This window comes from Scyliorhinus torazame, chromosome 4 (genome assembly GCF_047496885.1).
Source record: "Scyliorhinus torazame isolate Kashiwa2021f chromosome 4, sScyTor2.1, whole genome shotgun sequence".
Taxonomy (NCBI): Eukaryota; Metazoa; Chordata; class Chondrichthyes; order Carcharhiniformes; family Scyliorhinidae; genus Scyliorhinus; species Scyliorhinus torazame.
Window position 1 is genome coordinate 109,075,767 of NC_092710.1, and position 22,130 is coordinate 109,097,896.

Here is a 22,130-nt window from a genome sequence, read left to right on the forward strand (position 1 = left end):
CGGCTGCAATCAAAGCCGCCAAAGAGCCTACAACTGTCCAGGAGGTGAGATCCTTTTTGGGACTATGCAACTTTAACAGAAATTGGATTGATTCATTTACTCAGATGGCTCAACCATTAAATGAGCTCTTAAAAGGCAACCGAAAATCAAAAGACAGGGTTGACCTCACAACGGAACAGAAAGAGTCATTCTTGAACCTGAAACAGGCCTTGTGCTTAGCACCTGCTGTAGGAATTCCAAACAATGGAAAGCCTTTCACCATGTTTGTTCATGAGAAAGAAGGGTACATGACCGCAGTACTAGCCCAAGAACATGGTGACCAGCTAAGACCAGAATAGGATACCATTCTGTCAAACTGGACAACGTGGCCCTGGCATATGGCAGCTGCCTCAGAGCCATGGAAGTCACATATCGAGCCATGATGGCTACAGCAGGCCTTGTCCTAAACCAGCAATTGACCATCAAATGTCCCCATGCAGTCCATTCTCTTCTCTACATGAACAGAGTATCACAAGTAACATCAGCCAGGTGCACCAGATGGACAGCAGTTTTAGAAGCACCTAATCTTTACTTCCACTGTGCAAGCCCCGTAAATCCATTATCTTTGCTCCGGCTTCCCGAGGAGCAAAAGGGGGGAGAAGAAGAGCATGACTGTGTGGAAGTAACAGAGGAAATGGAAGAGGCATGCCTGATAGAACAAGCACTACAAAATGCAGATTGGTTCTATTTACAGATGGTTCCTCCTTTATTGACAAGTTCTCTAGATGGATAGAGGCTGCTCCAGCCAGGAGGGCTATAGTCACCCATACAGCCAAAGTCCTATGCAAAGACTATAGACTATATTCCCATATGAGGAGTACCAGATAGCATTGATTCAGACAATGGAACCCACTTTACAGGTGCTGTTTGCCAGGTGGTGTGCAGGTTACTGAACATCGATTGGAATCTACACTGCCCTGATCATCCAGAATCATCAGGACAAGTGGAACGCATGAACCGGACTTTAAAAGAACGATTGTCCAAATACAACCAAGAAGGCATGAATTGGATTCAAGCCTTGCCAATCATTTTGTGCAGTATCAGAGCAACCGCAAACAGAACCACAGGTCTAAGCCCATTTGAGGTCATCACTGGCAGACCATGGCCCTGCCAGGCACTATTGACTTAAGAAAGGCAGACTGTCATCTGATGAGTGATGCTTTACTCAGTTATTGTCAAAACTTAACAAATGCTGTCAGTTTTGCTTCCCAACAGGTGTCAGCGGCCTGGGACGATCTTCCTGAGGGGAGCCACGACTTGGTGCCCGGCGAATCGGTCTACATCAAGAAATCCAGCGAACTGTTAGGGGCCAAGTGGGAGAGCCCCTATCAAGTGTTACTCACAACCCAGTCAACTGTGAAACTCCAAGGAAAGAAATTCTGGATTCACGCGTCACATGTGAAGCGCGGGTACCACAATCAGAATCTGTAAAAATGTTTGCCACAACATTGATTTTCAGTTACATGATTGGCCTAACAGGCCTTACCCAGGAGTTCAATGTTAACACTTTCCTTTACATGTCCTATGCCTATGCCAAGAGACTTTAACGTCTCTAAGTGCTGGGTGTGTTCTTCTATCCCTACCAATTCCCAAGTAGGTATCCCACTGCAGCATGTTCCTTTTACTTTTTCCCAAATGGCAGAACGGTACATTTTCCAAAATCAAAAATCCCCAATGTGGAGACACCAGAACCAAAAAAATGATAAATGATGAGGTTAAGAGATGGCGATCTGCAGGCCACCCATTAAACACTTTCAAGGGATGGTATCAACATATCTATGATCGGAGACAGAATCCACCCCAAGTAACCCTCCCAACTGGTCATAATCACACTGGGACCATATGTTTAATCAACTATAGTTATAGAGCATGGAATGCGGGATACAATAAATTTAATTATTATTTGGATGTGAGTACCAGTAAAACGTGCATTCATGACACAAGAAAGGTAGTGGTCTATGGACATGAAGGGAATCCCGTCAAATTTAAAGGGCGACCTAATTACACCAATGGGACAACTTTTACAGAACGTGGGTACCACAAGTGGTTGCCCAATATTCTACCTATAATGGCACCTATTACATCTGCGGTAATACGGCATACCCTTTGCTCCCAAGGACCTGGAGAGGAGCGTGCTAGTTAGGATTCATTGTCCCCTTCATCCGCCATTCCCTTTCCTTTTCCCTAGCCGATGCTATAAACGCAAACTCAAAGCATGGACATCTCACCCCACAGTTTGAGAGATATCAACCTACCACTATCATCAAAAGGTCTAAACGTGATATCAAAGGGGCTGAGAAATTCTTTTCTATTCTTATCCAGGCCTATGGCATCACCGTATTGACCAGAGAATACATTAAATTGGCCACAGCCTCAGAGAAAATAGTCAATGGCTCTGCCCAAACCCTAAATAGCATTTCAGCCAAGATACTAGCCATTCGAATTGTGGCTTTACAGAATCGGATGACACTTGACTATTTATTAGCCGAAAAAGGTGGCACATGTGTCCTGATTGGTGCAGAGTGTGGTACCTACATCCCAGATAATTCAGAAGAAATCAAAAGTTTGTCAGCACATATTCAAAAAGTTAGGAAACTTTACCAACCCTCTGACACCACTCTTTGGAGATGGCTCTGTGGATGGGTGGGTGACACAGGAAATTCCATCATTCAGGCACTTCTCTTATTTTTCATATTTGGGCTTGTCATTTACGTAGTGGTCCTGCTGATCTGATGCATTGGCCAATGTATGGCTACCCATAATACCCCACCAATCAAAGTGGTTCATAGTGGTCCAATCGCACCACCAGCCCATGACATTGAACAAGGCTCATACTATTCAACTGTTATTACTGCATTATTATTGCATTATTACCCAATTATTACTGAATCATATAATCAACTTCCATTATTACTGAATTGTTATTCTACTATATAATCACTTTTTGTTCAATAAAATACTTCTAGAATGCTTGTAACGGTTGCAAAGCTTTGCCCACTTCATTGTTGAAGGCTGTTCTCAAACAAGTGAACCATTAAATACAATGTGAATGAGTTACTCCCCGTGCTTACTTCTATCCTGTCGCATTTCTTCCTTACTTCCCAATCCTGTGTATTTTCGTTATTTTGATTCATCACATTAATCATTAGAAGAATCAAAAGGGGGGACTGATAGCTATAATCATGAGAGTAAGGGGAGATGATAGAGGTAAAAGGGTTAAATGAGAACTCATTAAGAATTAAGCATTACTTCAATGCAACAATAGCTGCGAATCCACTGAGGGTTAATCCAGATAGTACTCTAATTTTTAGGTTTCAAATTTTGCATGTTGCTTGAGACTGCAAGGCCAGTGATGCCAACTAGCTAAAATGACCCATTGTATGGTTAAAAACTGGGCGGCTGTCCAGTACAAGTAGTCCCGCTTCTATAGTAACAGCCAGTCTAGGGCTGATAATGTCGCTATGAAAACTGTGTTTTTCTAATTAAATTGGCAAGCAATGGAATGGGAAATTGGCACCAATATATTTAAATACATTAATCTCTTAAATTGATAGACAGACAGTTTGGCCGAATTGAATGAATTATAAATTAGTTAAAGCCAATCAGAAGTGAAAAGAAGGCCAGACCTTAAGATAATAATCTCCTTAAGAATCACTTACTGGGATGGAAAAACTCATCCTGGGATTACCACATCTATATTTCTGAAACCTTTTTCTTTGCTGCTTGCTTTTGCTAATCGCCATCTTTCTTTTGTTTAAATCACTTTGTTATGTTATCCTGTGTATTATGATTTGAAGAATTACCACGATCTGTAATTGAATGAAAACTTAACTACTGTATTCGCTAAAGACAATCAATCTGACTAGCTTGCTGCAGGGCTAGTCGGAATTTCCAAAATGTTGTATTGAAAATAAAGTTACCAGTGGCATAGCTGACAAATAAAGTACAAGTGGACTTTGCCACTAAGCACAGACTTGACCTCTGTCATTTGCGAACTGAGAAGGGCTAACGGATATCCAGGGTTCCAAATAGACACAGAAACCCATCAACGAGAAACCCAAATAATTTTTAAAAATTTGTCAAGCTGTGAGAAAAAGATACTTCAACCCAGGAGTGATGACTCTGATCAATAGATATCTTTTGTTAAATCAAACTTTAATTTAAACACAAAATGAACCACATTAACATCAAAGAAATAGCTTTACAATTATCAGTTAACTGGTTCTTAAACGCAAGGAAAGACTTTTACTATCTACACCTGTTACTAACTGCAATTAAGCAACCCAATGCAGTTCAAATGCCACAAGTTAACAAAACAGGTTTACTTGCTTACCTGTACAGACCTTTGTTCCTTTCAAGTACAGATTCAGTGCACTTCTGCTCAACCTAACAGCATTTGGCAAAACTGCTGTTCAACTTAAAATCCTTTTGTCTGGTCAGACTCAAATCATGTTGCAAACTACAAAACTACACACAGACCTGGCACCTCCCATTAGTTACATCATCTGCATCCCACCAAGATGTCACATGATCTGCTTAGCTGAATATGACCCCTCATAAATTATCTATTCTCCAGAGAATCTCCAGCAATCATAACAATTTTCCATTAGCCCTTTATCTGTAACTAAGGAAGAGGTTAAAATCAATCATGATCTCGCCTTTTCCAGCTCTTTAATTACAGCTTTAGGATCACACTACTGCAACACATATATACTTTAACCCAGGCTTTTAAAAACATTACTGCAACAGATACAAAATATCTACATTCATTACAACCATACAGGTGCAGGAGGTCAAGAAGGCTTACCCAGTGGGTTCTCAAGGGCAATTAGGGATGGACAACAAAAGATGGTTTTTCCAAAGATGCCCACGATTTCTGTGACTAATTGCTTGCCAATTTGTTCATTCCATTGATGTGCATTCATAAAACATTGTTTCTACAATGTTGGACAGCTGACATTGTCTTTCAGAAGTTAATATGGGAATCCCTGGGATTATGGGAATATTTCCAGAGCACCCTACATAAATTCCTTAAGACAGACTGGTGCCTGACACATCTAGCAACCATCATCCTGCCCAAAAGGACCCAAAGCAAACCACTGAGAGGCTACACAAGAGAGCTCCTGGGCGGGATTTTCCATTGCTCGACGCCGAAATGGTAATCGGCGATTGGGCGGAGAACCCACTCCGACGCCCAAATCGGGGCCGGCGCCGGTTTGATACCGGTTTGCAAGTTTCCACCCCCTCCAAAATGGCATCATCGTGTTGCGCACCATTATAAAGGCATTGGCGTGACATCGGCAGGCCCTCCCGCGATGTTCCACCCCCGATGGGCCGAGTTCTCAACCGCGCGGGACACGTGGCCTCAACGGTTGGGAACCTGGTGTGGCGGCTGCGGACTATGTCCAGCGCTGCCACACTCGGCCCGGGATCAGTACCGCTGGCTGGGGGGGCTTCTGTGAGGGCTGGGGGGACTTGTGGGGGGTGGCCAGGAGGTAGCCTGGGGTGTCACGGATGATGGGTCGGGTCCGTGCACGGCCGGCGCAATGTTGTACGCACGACCGCTGCAGGGACCCACCGAATTTCCAGCCGTTTTCGGCGGGGAAGCGATGGAGTTTCACCCAGTGCTGCTGCTAGCCCTTCACCGATCCCGTCGTAAAACATCCACAAATTCCCCATTACAGCCGGCACTTAGCCGCTGAAATGGAGAATCTAACCCCCAGTTTTTCAAATACGGAATGCACATTTTCTCCCAACCCTGAAAGCTTTGATGCAGGTTGGAGCACCAAATGTTTAACGGTCACCCAAGAGTGTACAGAGGTATTGCTAGAGCTTAAAACACTGCAGTTTACTAGCTTAGGCTGGGCATTAAATCCAGCTACACATCACTCCATTGTTTGCTGACCTATACTGGCTCAACATGTGTCAGATTTTAAATTCTCATCCTTGTTTTTAATCCTTCCAGTTCTCGCCCTTCCCTACCTCTGTAACCTCCTCCAGCCCTGCAACTCTCAGATCTCTACGTTCCTCGAATTCTGGTTTCTTGTGATCTCTTGGTCGCTGGATCCAAGAGATTGATGGGCAGCACCTGCCCCAAATAGCTAATAGTTTGATCTCTAATTCTCTAACAGAAGGAATCCCGATTTCCTTTGCATCACATTGGCCACTGCGCTTTCAGACATCTGGTCCTAAGCTTCAGATTTGTTCCCGAAACCTCTCTGTCGCTCTACCTTTAGTTGACCCGTAACACTATTTTTTGCCTAAGCTTTTGGTCAGCTGTCACAAAATTAACAGTCAGTTGGACAAACGTAGATTCGTTAAGGAAACCAGCAAGGGTTTGTTGAAGGCAAATCATGTCTAAATAATTTAATTGAGCTTTTCACTGAGGTAAAGAGGGTTAATGTGGGTTATATGGTTGATGAGGTGCACATGGGCTTCAAAAAGGTGTTTGATTAGTGCCACTTAATAGTCATCAGCACAATTGGCGCCCATGGTATAGCATGGATATAACAGGATTACTGAACAGGAAACAGAGTAAACGGTTATTTTTTGGACTGGAGGCGGTATATTGTGGAACCCCACGGTCGGTATTAAGGCTACTGCTTTACTTGATATATATCAATGACCTAGACTTCGATGTGCAGGGCACAAGTTCAAAACATAGGCAGGCTAGTGGAATGAGCGATATGTGGCAGATGAAATTTAATGGAGAGAAGTGTGAATTAATACATTTTGATAGAAAGGTCAGGAATGCATTATAAAATAAATAATACAATTCTAATGGGGATGCAGTACTCAAGGGACCGAGGTGAGGGGGGAGGGATTCCTGGTATGTATAAAGGGAGCCATAGTGTACAAAAGCAAGGAAGTGAAAGTGAATGTTTATAAATCAATGGCTCGGCCTCAACTGGAGAATTGTGTCTAAGTCTGGTGCCACATTTTAGAGCAGCCAATTATTTTTTTCTTTTCCAATTAAGGGGCAATTTAGCATGGCCTATCCACCTAACCAGCACATCTTTGGGTTGTGGGGGTGAAACCCACGCAGACATGAGGAGAACGTGCAAACTCCACACGGACAGTGACCCAGGGCCAGGATTCAAACCTGGGTCCTCAGCACCGCAGTCCCAGTGCTAACCACTGCACCACATGCCGCCCTTCAAAAAGGAATTTGATACTTACCTGAAGAGAAAAGATTTGTGGGGTTAAAAGGAAAGGCCAAATGAGTGGGACTAGCTAAGCTGCTTTTGCAGAGAGCTAGCATAGACCCGACATGCTGAATGGCCTCCTACTGTGCTGTAAATATTCTATGATTCTACAATATCTCCTTACATGGTCTGGTCTCAAATTTTGTCTGATAATACTGCTGTGAAGTGCCTTTGGAGGGTTACTACTTTAAGGGTGCTACATAAAAGTTTTCTGTTAGAAATACAAAGTAATTGAGTATAAATATTACCAACTGTTTTTACCTGACAACAGTACGAAGCAATGCTGATCTCGCTTCATTGTGAAAGGTGATGACTACGCTGGTTGCTATTAAGTCGGTGTTCCACTGCTTCCGCCGGCACCTGTCAGAAATAACATAGCAAATGTTGTATATGGCATATCTTGCAAGTTGCATGATCTATTTGACAATGTTTTTTAAAAATTTACTCTGAATTGTTCCAATGAGACAAGGATTAACAAATAATTCAGCAACATGTCCAAGCCAGGGTGGCTTATAACTTGGAAAAGGAATCGGGGAGTGATAGGCTCATATGGTACAACGGAAATAGGCAGCATGGTGGCGCAGTGGTTAGCACTGCTGTCTCACGGCGCTGAGGTCCCAGGTTCGATCCCGGCTCTGGGTCCCTGTCCGTGTGGAGTTTGCACATTCTCCCCGTGTTTGCGTCGGTTTCGCCCCCACAACCTAAAGATGTGCAGGCTTTGTGGATTGGTCACGTTAAACTGATCCTTAATTGGAAAAAATGAATTGGGCATTCTAAATTTTTTAAAATATAAATGGTAGAATGGAAATTTCTCTCTTCATTTAAAAAAAAACTTAAATCAGAATAGGAGACCATGATCATCAATCAACTAGCAATGTGAGTTGCGTATCAAAATTAGTTCAAAAGACCATAAAAGGCCCCTCAAGCCTGCTCCACAATTCAATAGGATCATGGCTGATCTGACATTCCTCACGGCCACGTTCCTGCCCTTTCCCCATAACCCTAATTTCCTTACTGATCAAGAATCTACTTATCTCAGCCTTAGATAAACATAGGACTCCAAGTGCTGTTGAGGAGGTTTGACAAGTAGATGCAATGCATCTTATAAATGGTACACACTGTTGCTAAAGTACACTCATGATTGGGAGAGTGAATGTTTATTGTGGTGAAATGGGGTGTCAATCAAGCAAGCTACTTTGTCCAGAGCTTCTGGAGTGTTGTTTGAGCTGCACTGACCTAGGTACGTCATCCATCACGCTCGGGACTTGTGTCTTGTAGACAGTGAACATGCTTTGGGGGGTCAGATGAGTTACTCGCGGAAGAATTCCCAGTCTCTGGCCTGCTCTTGTAGCCACAGCATTTATATGGCTGGTCTAATTTAAGCTTCTAATCCATGAAAACCCCCTGGTTTGTCGATGGTGGGGGATTCAGCGATGGTAATGTCATTGAATCTCAAAAGGAGATGGTTAGATGCTCTCTTGTTGGAGATTGTCATTTCATAGCATCTGGGAGACTGAAATGAAAAATGAAAATCGCTTGTCACAAGTAGGCTTCAAATGAAGTTACTGTGAAAAGTCTCTAGTCGCCACATTCCGGCGCCTGTTCGGGGAGGCTGGTACGGGAATTGAACCGTGCTGCTGGCCTGCCTTGGTCTGTTTTCAAAGCCAGCGATTTAGCCCTGCGCTAAACCAGCCCCTGGATTCTTACTTCCTACTTATTAGTCCAAGCTGATATGCTGGCCAGGTCTTGCTGCATGTAGGCATGGTTGAATTCAGTATCCGAGGAGTCATGCATGGTTGAACACTGATCACTTTTGCAGCCGATGAAAATGGATCGAGGACACTACCCTGAGGAACTCCTGCAGTGATGTCCTGGAGTTAAGATGGTCAGCATCCCACCAGCACAACAATCTTCCTTTGTGCTGGGTATGATTCAAATCAATGGAGAGCTTTCCCCTTGAATCCCATAAACTTAAATTTTGCTAGCACTCATTGATGCCACATTCGGTCACCTGCTAACTTGAAGTTATGTGTAAAGACTCTCTCCTCACCTTCTGAAGTTTAACTCTTTCGTTCATATTTGTACCACGGCTTTAATGAGATCCGGAGCCGAGTGGCCCCGGCGAAACCCAAACTGAGCACTGATCCCAAACTGAGCATCAATGAGCTTGTTATTGAGTAAGTGCCACTTATGTTACTAACACTTTTCATCACTACTGATGATTGCGAGGAGATGAATGGGGGAGCAATTGGCTGCATTTGTCCTCCTTTTGATGGGTACTTTCTGATTCTGTTTTACATTGTGTAAATGTGATTATTGTACTAGGATCTCATGAAGATCCTTTTGCTTTTATACAATATTTCAATTGTAATGTGGTATGTTTCAGCTGTCACAAACAGTAGAAGAATGTGACGAGCATCCTATGTGTTAGGAATATTAGATCTGGGCTGCAAAAAAAAAAAGTAAAGGTGCAAGTGCTGGCTAACAAGAGCTCTGCCAGAAATCCAGTGACAGATTGCAAGGAAAGTCTCACTGGGTGAGTAGGTGGGGAAGGGGGATCGTGGAGCCTGAACTGCAACACTGGAAGAAATTTCACACCTGTTAAAAGAGCTTCCAGCTCTGTAATTTTGTATATTTATAGAATTATTAAAAGAAAGTAGTAGTGCCTTTGATGACCTCAGGTCACCCCTAAGCACCATACAGCTAATTATGTTTTATGAAGTAGTCACTGCTGTAACGTAGGGCATGTGGCAACCAACCTGCACATCAGCAACATGATAATAATCAAATAGTCTGTTTTAATTATGTTGGTTCAGGGTTAAATATTGGACGGGCCAAAATTCCCTGCTCCTCTTCCTACCCATCTGATAAGGCAGAGGGGCCTCAATTGAAAGCTTCATCTGAAAGACAGCATCTGCGACAGTACAATATCCCTTGGTATTATACTGCAGTGTCACCCTACCCTTTAGCTCACGTTTCTTGAATGGGGCTTGAACTCACAACCTCTGACACTGAGGTAAGAGTGATGACACTGAGCTACCACTGACAACTTATCTCTCGACAGTTCTATAAAATGGGGGCTGTCAGACTTTTCTACTTACTGATCATGCCTGGTGTCTGGAATATTTCTATCCATCCGCAGTTTGTCACTTTCCAGCTGATTAAACTTATTCCGTGCATATGGATCCTGTCCCGACTTTACTAAAGTGGCCTCAATGTAAGCCTCCTGATCAAAGTCTTGCCACTTTACCTTCCCTGTAGGTCAAAAAAAAGTGTACAATTAAAAATAAAGTCACGTGCTCTTAATCCTTTAAAAGAAAGGTGCAGCACAAGAGTAACATACTCATCTACCTCCACCATCACCTCCACCATTAAAAGATCATTTGGGCTGTTAAATATCAAAAACTCATTTATACCAACTCACTTGAAAAACTGAAGGGTGGCAGTATTGCACATAGTATGCAAATTTGGACAGCACGATAGCATAGTGGTTAGCACTATGGCTTCACAGCGCCATGGTCCCAGGTTCAATTCCCGGCTTGGGTCACTGTCTGTGCGGATTTTGCACGTTCTCCCAGTGTCCGCATGGGTTTCCTCCAGGTGCTCCAGTTTCCTCCCACAAGTCCCGAAAGACATGTTGTTAGGTGAATTGGACAGTCTGAATTCTCCATCTGTGTACCCGAACAAGCACCAGAATGTGGCCACTAGGGGATTTTCACAGTAACTTCATTGCAGTGTTAATGTAAGCCTACTTGTGACAATATACTATAATTACGTGGTCTAAACCTCCAACCTCTCTTATAAACCTTAAATTGACATTTCAAAGGTGATAAATTGCAGGAGGATCCCTTTTGGGCTCAAGGTTCAGAAGCGTCACGAATGAAAATCTTATCAGTGCCTAAAATATGTCATTTAAACCCATAAAACAGAACAAGTCTAAGTAAAAGTAGAAATGTGCTGTGCCAAGTTGCAACATTGAATATGTCTTATCTGACACTTCAAAGATATAGACTGCTTTAACTAATCTACCAGCAATCTCTGGGATCGATCCCACACCTAGTTTTTTTAAAGTACTAGGTCTCAGTATAAAAGAGAATTACGGATGTTGTATCCTACATCAGATAATTTTACGGTGCATTTATACATTCTACAGTTAACAGTGGAGTATCAATTTAGACTATTCTTCATGGTTTCTAACACTGAGGTATGCAGCAGAGGATACATTTTGGGCTTTAACCTCTTTATTCATGTGTTGGTTGAACAGTCATTTGAAGAGCAGGCTGCTTTTTTTAATAGTTGAGTGTTTTACTTCCTGGGTTACTGAATGATGTCTGTGTTTGCTACGTAAACAGATATATGACATACATATGTATGCAAGGTTTTTTTTGCCTGAAATTAGTGCATGTGGCTCATGTCACTTTATCCACGTTTGTAGCTAGTCTGCAATTTCCACTGGGTAAAGCTACATAAGACTATTTTTCTAAACTGACCTTTGCCCCTTATCATGGAAACAACAGAATAAAAGCCCATTCTGTCTGTGCTAGAAAGAACTAGCCAATTATTGCTTCACTACCTGTTCTTTCCTCACAGTCCTGCAAATATTTCCTTTTCACCTATTTATCAATTCCATTTTTAAAAATTATTATTGACTCTGCTTTCATCAAATTTTCAGGCAGTGCATTTCAGTTCAAAACAACCGAGTAAAAAAAGATCTCATCTGCCTTCTTTTATTTAAGGACCTAAAACCTGAGTCATCAGATTATCAACCCTCCTTCCAAAGTAAATATTTTCTTGCGATGTACCTTCTTACATCGTATCATATAATTACACTCCAGTCCCCAGCACAATTTGTATATTTATTTTGTACTCTTATGCAGCACATGTTTGAAGACTTCCCACGACTGACCTGCGTCCCACTCAGTGCTTCCCCTCAACCCCACTATTCTGATAACCTCTCTGAGGAACACTTGTTTCCACCCTTCAGCCCACCGCTTGCCCATTGCCAAGGTTTCAATCAATTCCCACCGAGTTCAACTAATATCATCTTTTGTGAAACTTTCTCAATGTCTTGATACCGCACTAATCTAAGTTATTTTAACTATAAATGACAACCTGATTTAATTACTTAATAATATTTTCTGTTTTGTTACATCGCTGAGTTTGCCGCAAAGAGAAAAGGTATGAAGGTACCCACACTCTCTATTCTTACAAACAATTTTATTTGGGACGCTGACAAAATGTTCTTCAGGTTCTAGTTTGACTTGTAACGGCAATATGGACAAAGTATCAGCGTTTGCTCTGACTTACGTTACTGGATATCGTACGTGTATGCCGACAATATGAAGGACCATCTTTGTAACCTACTAGCTGCTAAAGGAGGAATACCTTTATATGGTCCAAAGATCCATCAAAAGAGTAAAATGATGTACATAAAAGGTAGCGGTGGAACCTTCTTGCCCCGAAAATGATGCTCAAAGCCTCACTTTCTAGCTGAGCATAATTTGTTTTGGCGTGCTAGAGTTCGTGAAGCAGATGTTATCAATTGTTTGTCTCCTGAAAGCATTAGATGAGAGGCAACTGCACCAACCCCATAGGATGATGCATCGCAAGCTGTAACTTCAGTTTGGGATTGTAGTGAACCAACAGCTCTGACTTCTTTCAGGTATCTTTTACCTCATTGTACGCACTTTTGCATTCTTCTGACCAGTGCATGCATATTTGGCACATAACAAAGTGTGTAAAGGCTTCAATCATGTTGCTAAATCGAATTTACCATAATAGCTGATCAATCCTTAAAATTATGTTATTTTTCTTTAATAAATTTAGAGTACCCAATTCATTTTTCCCAAATAAGGGACAATTTAGCCTGGTCAATCGACCTACCCTGCACACCTTTGGTTTGTGGGGGCGAAACCCACGCAAACACGGGGAGAATATGCAAACTCCACACAAAGTGACCCAGGGCCGGGATCGAACCTGGGACTCGCCGCCGTAAGGCAGCAGTGCTAACCACCGCGCCACTATGCTGCACTTTCTAAAAATGATCTTAGTTGTAATACATTCTTAGGTCACGGTACTTCTTCTTTTTTTCTTTAAACTTATAGTGCCCGATTTTGTTTTCCAAGTAAGAGGCAATTTAGTGTGGCCAATCCACCTACGCTGCACATCTTTAGGTTTGAGACAGAGACCCACGCGGAGACCTGGGCTGGGATCGAACCCGGGTCCTCAGCGCTGTGAGGCAGCAGTGCTAACCACTGCGCCACCGTGACGTCCCTTGGGTCGCAGTGCTTCTAAGATTGCTGTCATCTTCTTCGGCTCCTTGTGTAAGCCACCTTTATCGATGAATGGCCCAGATAATTAATGGATTCTTGACAAAGTCGCATTTTTTCTTTCTAACTCAGATTATGGTTTTGTAGATGTTTCAGAGTCGCTTCCAAGTGTCCCGGTTCACTCAAACCGGTGATGAGTTTGTCATCTGAGGAACAATGCACCCCATTTAACCCACTTGATCCACGGACCTCTGAAAAAGAGCAGAAGCCGATGTCATTCCAAGAGGAAGTCGTCTGTAAAGAAACAAACCTTTGTGTGTCACTATAGTGAGTAGCGGCTGTGATTCTGCAGCCACATTCATTTGTAAATACACCTGTGATAAATCAATTTTATTGAATTTATGTCCTCCAGACAGTCCAGCAAACAAGTCTTCAATCAGTGGCAGTTGATTGTGATTTGTGCACAACACTGGGTTAATCACGTTTTTTAAATCTCCACATATTCTCACTAAGCCATCGCGTTTCAGTACAGGAACTATTAGTGTTGCCCAATCATTCGTAGAAACTGGTTCAATGTTTGGACTAGCCTTTCCAGTAGTTCTTCTTCGACTTTTGGCATGAATACATTTGGCATGGTTCTAGCTTTGAGATATCATGGTGTGTGTACTGTTTGGATTGATTTTTAATTGTATTTCAACTCCGGTAATGGAGCCTTGTGAATCTTCAAACACCTTCTCTTATTTCTCTAAGAGTTGTAGGCTGTTCTTGGACTCCACTAGTTGATTTACTGCTCCCCAATTGAGTTTAAGCTATATCAGCCATGCTCTACCAAATAAAGCAGAAATGTTTCCATGGAAACCATGAAGAGGCAACTCCGCCATCTGTCCATTTATTTATATTTTCACCATAATTCATCTTTTTAATGGTACAACCTCTTCTCTGTACATTCTGAGGATTACATTTGACGGTTTTAAAAGCAGAGGCTTTAGCTTTTGATTATAAATTATTTCAGGTATCAGCAATACAGCTGCGCCCTTATCCACTTCCATCTTAATCTGATGCCCAAGTTTTGGAAATGCCCAGAAACTTTTTTGATCGCACGCACCGTCAAGACTCCGAGCTTCAGTTCCTGCAGCTCGGGTTTATAGTCTTCTGAGTGGTCTTGAACATAGTCTACTAATTTATAGACCCGACTAGTGTGTTTAGATGTGTTTTTTTCTTTCACAGCCTTGATGTTGGTGAAGTTTTCACAGCCCAATATAACTTGGCAATATGGCCCTTTTTGTCACAGTTCTTGCACTTATTTTCTCTACTCCAGCATTCCCCTGCTGAGGGTCCAACTTGTGTACATCAGTGACATGCTTGCCCCCTTGTAGCCTCGTCTCTTGTGGTCTCCATTTTGTGGATCTTCGCTCCTGCCTCTCTATCTGTGAAGTTTCTTTTATTGCTAGCTCCATAGATATGACAATTTCAAAGAATCCTACAGTGCAGAAGGGGGCCATTTGGCCCATCGAGTCTACACCAACCCTCTGAAAGGCTACCCCACCAAGGGACAATTAATCATGGCCAATCCATCACGGGGAGAAAGTGCAAACTCCACACAGTCACCCAAGGCCAGAATTGCACTCAGGACCCTGGAGCTGTGAGGCAGCACTGCTAACCACTGTGACACTGTGCCTCTGCAGTGTTAAATCGCTTACAGTAAGCAGCTCCCTCTGAATAGCTTCATTGCAGAGTCCACAAACCAGCCTATGAAGAATGCCATCAAATGTTGCACTAAACTAGCAGTATTTTGCTAATCTTCTCAAAGCCGCTACAAACTGTAAAATTCTTTTACCTGTTTTGTGACTACAGTGGTGGAGCAGTTTGTGAGGCTAATGGTCTAGTTGTAAGGATACAGCATTTGACGATGGTGCATTATCTTTCAATGGGCACTCGTGTAAGACATCAGCTACTGGAGGCATACAGCAAGGGTGGAAAGGGTAGTGTAGGTGTCAGCTCATTAGAGGGTGATGTCATACACAGGAGTTTGTGGGGGTGATAGGAATGCACAATGAAATGTTTGGTGCATTGGCAGGCTAACCAAAAAGCCTGCATGCAATATCAAGGAGCATGGAGGAATCTGACACAAACCATGCACACTGATTTGTGCAGAGCCTGAAGCGCATCCTCTTCAATGTAGAAGTAATGGCCAACTCCATGACAACACAGTGGGCACGGTAGCATAGTGGATAGCACAGTTGCTTCACAGCTCCAGGGTCCCAGGTTTGATTCCCAGCTTGGTGTCACTGTCTGTGCGGAGTTTGCACTTTCTCCCCGTGTCTGCGTGGGTTTCCTCCAGGTGCGTTTCCTCCCACAGTCCAAAAATGTGCAGGTTAGGTGGAGTGGCCATGCTAAAATTGCCCTTAGTGTCCAAAAAGGTTGGGTGGGGTTACTGGGTTACGGGGATAGGATGGGGGTGTGGGCTTAGGTAAAGTGCTCTTTCCAAGGGCCGGTGCAGACTCGATAGGCCGAATGGCCTCCTTCTGCACCATAAATTCTATGATTCAATGAACAATAGCAGATCAAACCCATGATGCAGCATTCAATAGCCAATACCTCAGAAGCAGAAGCTGCACAATATCCAAGTGCTCCAATGAATTGAGGTCGAATTACGGTCATGCAAGCCCAGTTTACTGTCATGCAAGCTCAGACAGCTGCTATCATGGCTGAAAGATGTTCAAAAAGGTTTACAGGGTCTTACTGTACTCCATCAATCCATCCTCATTCACATTGCCCGTGGAGCATGAACCTTCTACCTTCTCTCAAGTTGACAGCATTTATCCTTCCATCACTTCTACTTGGTAGTAACCTTGAACCTGCCCATAAAACATCCAGGCCAGACTGCTGCTGCCAAGATGGTGCAGCCCAAAGCCTGGTCTTCTAGAGCAGCACAAGGTCAATCTGGAAGGCCATATGCAAACTCGCCTACCGTCATGCTGGGACAGCCATTGGGGCAGCACTGCCTTGGAGCACTAGGGCAAGCAAAGACACCTGCAAAGATGGCACCAAATGAATGCACAAGGGTGATTAGTTGACTTTTCCGTGGAATATTATCTTTTGTGGTGGTTTTTAGTTCACCGTTATGGCGAAGAGAATGTTGTGACGGCCCATGTTATGATCCTAGCTATGATCCTAGCTGATGGACAAGTCTGATCCCAAGGTGAAACCCAACTTGACAGATCTCAACTTTTATTTTTTGTTCAGATACATAAAAGGCAGCCGCTGAATAGTCGCATGAGTCAGCTGATGACCTTTCAACAAAAAAAATAAAGCATTTATTAACAAGATAAACAATACACTACTCCTTCACCCCAACTATACCTTTACAGATTTGCAAGGATAATAAGTTATAAGATCTACCTTATACTCTAATGTTCTCAGTAAGCACACACTCTGTGTAAACCAATAGGCAAACTGTGGTAATTCACCCCACATTCTGAAACCAAATGACAGATGCCACCCAAACAATGTTTACAGAGCTAGGAACACAGGAACTAGGAGCAGGATTAGGCAATTCAGCCCCTCAAGCCCACTCCACCATTCAATACGATCATGTTGATCTCCTCTCAGCCTCAACTCTACTTTGCTGCCCGTTCTCCATAACCCTTCAGCCCATTACTAATTAAAAATCTGTCAATCTCCTCTTTAAATTTAGGCAATGTCCTCGCATCCACCGCACTGTGGGTTAGCGAATTTCACAGATTCACAACCCGTTGAAAGAAGTAATTTCTTCTCATGACTGTTTTAAATCTGCTACCCCTTATCCTAAAACTATTGCCTCTTGTTCTATATTGTTCCACAAGAGGAAGCATCCACTTTACATCTACTTTGTCAATATGTTTATCATCTCATATACCTCAATTACATCTCCTCTCATTTTTCTAAACTCTAGTCTCAATCTCTCTTCATAAGACAAACCCCTAATTTCTGGATTCAATCTAGTGAACCTCCTGTGAACTTGCCTCTAATGCAACTACATCCCTCCTCAAATAAAAGGACCAAAAAACTACACGCAGTACTCCAGTTGTGGCAACACTTCCCTACTTTTATACTCATCAATTCACCCCAGAAGCTTGTCACACTGTGAACAAGATGGTCTCACTGGAGCTTTGTCTTCCACACGAGTGTTTCGAATCTTTCCTGCAAAGAACACAACTTGGAATCTTCTTCCCTCCCCCCCCCAGAGAATTTACAAAGGATCCACCTCCAGAGTTTCAACCTCTCCTTCTGATATTCCCCTGTCCTGGACGCTTCCACACTCAGACCTAGCCATGCCAACAGTCCTCCACTATTTCACAGGCTGTGTTAAGGCATCATCAACCTCTGGGTCACTTTGCATCTCCTGGCTTCTCGCAACCCTACATTGATTTCCGTTTGCTTTCTGCAGCTTTGCCTTTTTAACTCGAAGCCTCGCTCTTAACTTACATGAACTGAACCTGGTTTCCAGATTCCTGTCCTAGTTCCTTGACTTCAGGATCTTCCTGGAAATCTCTTCTGTCCCATTCCCTGGTTTCTGGGACTTATCTGTTCTTTAGTTTGGGATCTGTGGTAACTCTAATAATCGTACATGGTGAAAAAATAAGTCTGAAACATGTCTTCTACCTTAAGCAGATTATTCTCAAAACAGAGTGACAGACTCTTTGTTATCTTTCATCCCAACTTTTCCAGCAATGTCCATTTATAGGTGAGCCAATGCTCATCACCTGTCTATAAGAATGCAACTGGCATAACAATACAATTGCCAACAGTTCTGCTCTCTGCAGTCTCTCCATGTCCCTGTTGCAGCAGATTCCGTGAAAAGCTCTTTGCTTCAAGGTTACATCCCTTTAATGGAGCTCAAACGTTTTCTGGTCCCCTGTGGACTCTCTTACAAGGCACCAGCCCACGTTTTTATACCTGTGTTTGCTTTGGGATTGTAAAACCATATTAAAATGCTGGCATCTAAACAAACCCACAGACTTACCCAGGCAACTTTTAAAAACAAAACTACAACGTAAAGCTACATCTCATTTCTAACACCTATAAAGGTAAAGTCACCATAGCCCAGATAACTATAGGCTGCTTTCCCCTTTGAGGGGGAAGAGCTGACTGGTGGTGATTTAACCTGAGGATCACCATACCTCAGGTGAGTGGCAAGGTTGAGAAGGCAGGCCTTCATGAATAACACCCATAACAGGGAAATGAAGGTTGTTGATGGGAATAATGGGGTTGCAGTTACTGGTATTGCAGTTGTAGGAGTCGCTCACAGACAGCCTCCTCCCCTTCCGCTACTCGCATAAAAATGGTGACTCGGTTGTGTCCACATGATGATAAGGTTATACAGGATGCAACAGACTATGACAAAGTCATTACATGTGCTCTGAAGATTATGGAGGGGTCCTCCAGAAGGGTCTATTCGATGCGTTTTGTGTGGCAGACATGGCTCTTGTTATAAAAATATATATATTGTTCTGGGCGAGGCTTTTTCAGAACCCCAAAATGTATCATGGAGTTCAACCAACCTACACGGCTTGTTCCCTAGGTGTGGAATTACAATTATGGACACATGGGTTTTTTTAAACACAAAACAATATTTATTCCATGAACTCAACTTAACATCTTAAATAAACATTGGATCTCTTAACACCCCTTACTTCAACGATAACTCAGAAAATATTGCAACAGTAAATAATTCCCTAAAATGTTCCTTCAAACCTCCAAGAGACTTAACACCTTTAAACAGTATCACATCAGGTTAAAGGATATATATATTTTCTGTAGAATGGCAGAGATATATTAGCTTGGTTGACTTCAGCTCCAGCACCTTGCTTTCTTCCTGCAGTTCTCTGGAAACACACAGACACACACAAACTGCTTTTTCCAACTGGCTTTCTCCCTTCAAGCAACTCACAGCAAACCAGAACTTCTCAAGCTGCTGTCTCAAACTGGTTTTCTCCTTTTAATCAGCTCACAGCAAAACAGCCAGGCACTTTTAAACTGCTCTCAGCAAAACCAGCAAGGCACTTTTCAAAACTGAAACTTAAAAACTGCAAAATGCCTGACCTGACCTCAGCTCCACCCACTCTCTGACATCACTGTTTTCTTAAAGGTACATTGCTTAAACATCCATGTCTTAAAGGTACCCTCACATGACAATATATATGCTGGCCATGTGTGCTTGGGTTGTGCACCAGAGCCATAAGCCAGGTGGTCAGTGGCATGCACTTGTCGTGATCTGCTGCATCCTGTCCAACCTTGTCATCATGTAGGTACAGCCTAGCCACCATAAATAACATAAGTAGCAGAAGAGGAGGAGGTTGACTATGGTCAGCTCATCTGACTGCAAGTTCCAATGAAAGCAACCCCAATCAACATCCCATTCGCCCTACGGCTTTGTTTAGTGGCTTATATACTGATGTAGAGCAGACTGACATAGAATAAAGACATCAATATCCTCGGGCACCGCAATGTTTGTCGGCCAGGGGGCAGCACAGGGGTGGAATGATTAGCATTGCTCCCTCAAGGCACCGAGGACCCTGGTTCGATCCCGGCCCCGGGTCACTGTCCTTGTGGAGTTTGCACATTCTCTCCGTGTCTGTATGGGTCTCACTCGCACAACCCAAAGATGTGCAGGGCAGGTGGATTGGCCATGCTAAATTGCCCCTTAATTAGAAAAAAATAATTGGGTACTCTAAATTTACTTTTTAAAAATGTTTGTCGGCCAGGGCAGCCTGAACTGAATTTTGATATGGTTTAGGCTCGGAGATTAGTCCGTGACTTCTTTTTCCTGTTTTTCCTTCAAGTTCCTCTCAGCCAGCAAAAGGTAAGTAGCAGTGATGCGATTGTGCTCATTACTTTCCAGGACTTCGATAATGCCAGGAATCTGCCAGGATACCGGGCATTGACCAGATGTGCCACGTATGATTGATCAGCAGCCAGATACTGCGCAAATGGAATGTGTTGCCCAAATGAATCCTTTGCTGTTGTGGTGCATCTTGGAATTAATGTGTGGCACCAGGAAAACAACCTGTACAATGTGTTAACTCCCTCTGCTTCTATCTGGGAAGGGAGAATGCAATATATACAAAGGGTCAGTGACCTCCTTTTTTACAACAGTGGAGGGGAAACTGCTTCAGCCTGGATGGAGCCCAACACGAAAAAGTTAATGATCATGGTCATCTTCACAGCCACTGACAAAGTAACCGCCAGCCTGCCCCAAAGCTGCAACTCTGCCTACAACAGGTGACAAATTAGTGAGCATCTCCTTAGTTTTTAAAAATTTTTATTCAGGCATTTAATAAACATTAAACACAAACCATCACAAAGAGTAAGGACAAACAGAAATCTCACACAAAATAAATAATTACCCGAACACCTCAATCTCCCTGCCGTCCCCACTCTTCCCCACCTACCTTTCCCAATTTAACCCCATTATCCCCCACACCCTCCTTCGACACCACCTGTCTGAAACCACGATCGCCGAGTACCCCAAATTGACAACCCTCACCAGCAGCACCTTGTCCACATCCCCCCCGCCCATGGCACCAAACCTCCTATCACCCACTGATTCCCCTCCCCGCATCCCCCCCCCCACTCGTACACCTCCATATCAAAAACAATGAAATAAGAAAAACGTGCCCTCACCCTCCATGTTTCCCAAATACCCTGCCACAGAACCCAACCAGACCTCAAAAGAGAGGTTTTCCCATAATCAACAAACAAATCGCAACAAAAGTAAAAAAGATAGATAAAAAAGATTACATCTCCTCACAACCTCCTCCACAGTTCAATGTCCACCTTCTCTTGTCAGTCCATTGTCCCATAAAAACGTCGGGCGTGATTCTCCGCTCCCGGGACTAAGTGCCTGTGCCGTTGTGAACGCTGTTGTGTTTCACGACGGCGCAAACAGGGCCCGGGCACAACCTATTCTGGCCCCCATAGGGGGCCAGCACAGTGCTGGAGCGGTTCAAGCCACTCCAGCCTCCTTACGCGGCGCCAAATGGGCACCACGCCAACACACGCATGCGCAGTTGGGGCAGCTCATTCCTGCACATGCGCAGTTGGGCCGCGCCATCCTGCGCATGCGCGGGGAACTTCTTACGCGAGCCGACCTCTCACCAAAATGGCGCCGGGGTTCTGGGGCCGGCTGCAGAAGGAGGTAGGCCGGGGGAAGGGGGGGGGGGGCCCGCCGATCGGTGGGCCCTGAACATGGACCAGACCCCATCGGAGGCCCGCCCCCCCAGTGAAGCAGCCCCCCTCCCGCACCCCCCCTTACAGGCCACGACCCCCCCAAGCCGCCGGCAACGACCAGGGGTGGACCCAGCCAGGGCGGGACTGTCATGTTTTTCGTCGGCTGCTCGGCCCTTCTGCGCCAGAGAATCGGCGCTCGCCGTTTGCAGCGATTCTCCGAGCGGCCCGGCGCAATTCTCGCGGCCCTGGTTTCAGGGGGGTGGGAGAATCGCGTGCGGGTGTCAGGGTGGCATGGCGCAACTCGCGCAGCGCCCCCGCGATTCTCCCACCCGGCGTGGTTGGGGGGGTGGAAGAGAATACCGCCCTCCATCGCTTCCTCTGGTGTCCCAAAATAATGTTCTCCGCC

The 22,130-nt window shown here is 43.9% G+C and overlaps 1 protein-coding gene across 1 annotated transcript in view; it reads right to left on the bottom strand.

The window, feature by feature from the left end:
* The window catches only part of galnt2 (UDP-N-acetyl-alpha-D-galactosamine:polypeptide N-acetylgalactosaminyltransferase 2), a 168,442-nt gene that overhangs the window by 102,589 nt on the left and 43,723 nt on the right, over positions 1-22,130 (bottom strand). The window contains exons 3-4 of the mRNA XM_072498458.1: positions 10,346-10,499; positions 7,506-7,604 (exon numbers count right to left, since the gene is read on the bottom strand). Coding sequence (XP_072354559.1) covers positions 7,506-7,604; positions 10,346-10,499 — 253 coding nt within the window. The remainder of the gene's footprint in view (positions 1-7,505; positions 7,605-10,345; positions 10,500-22,130) is intronic.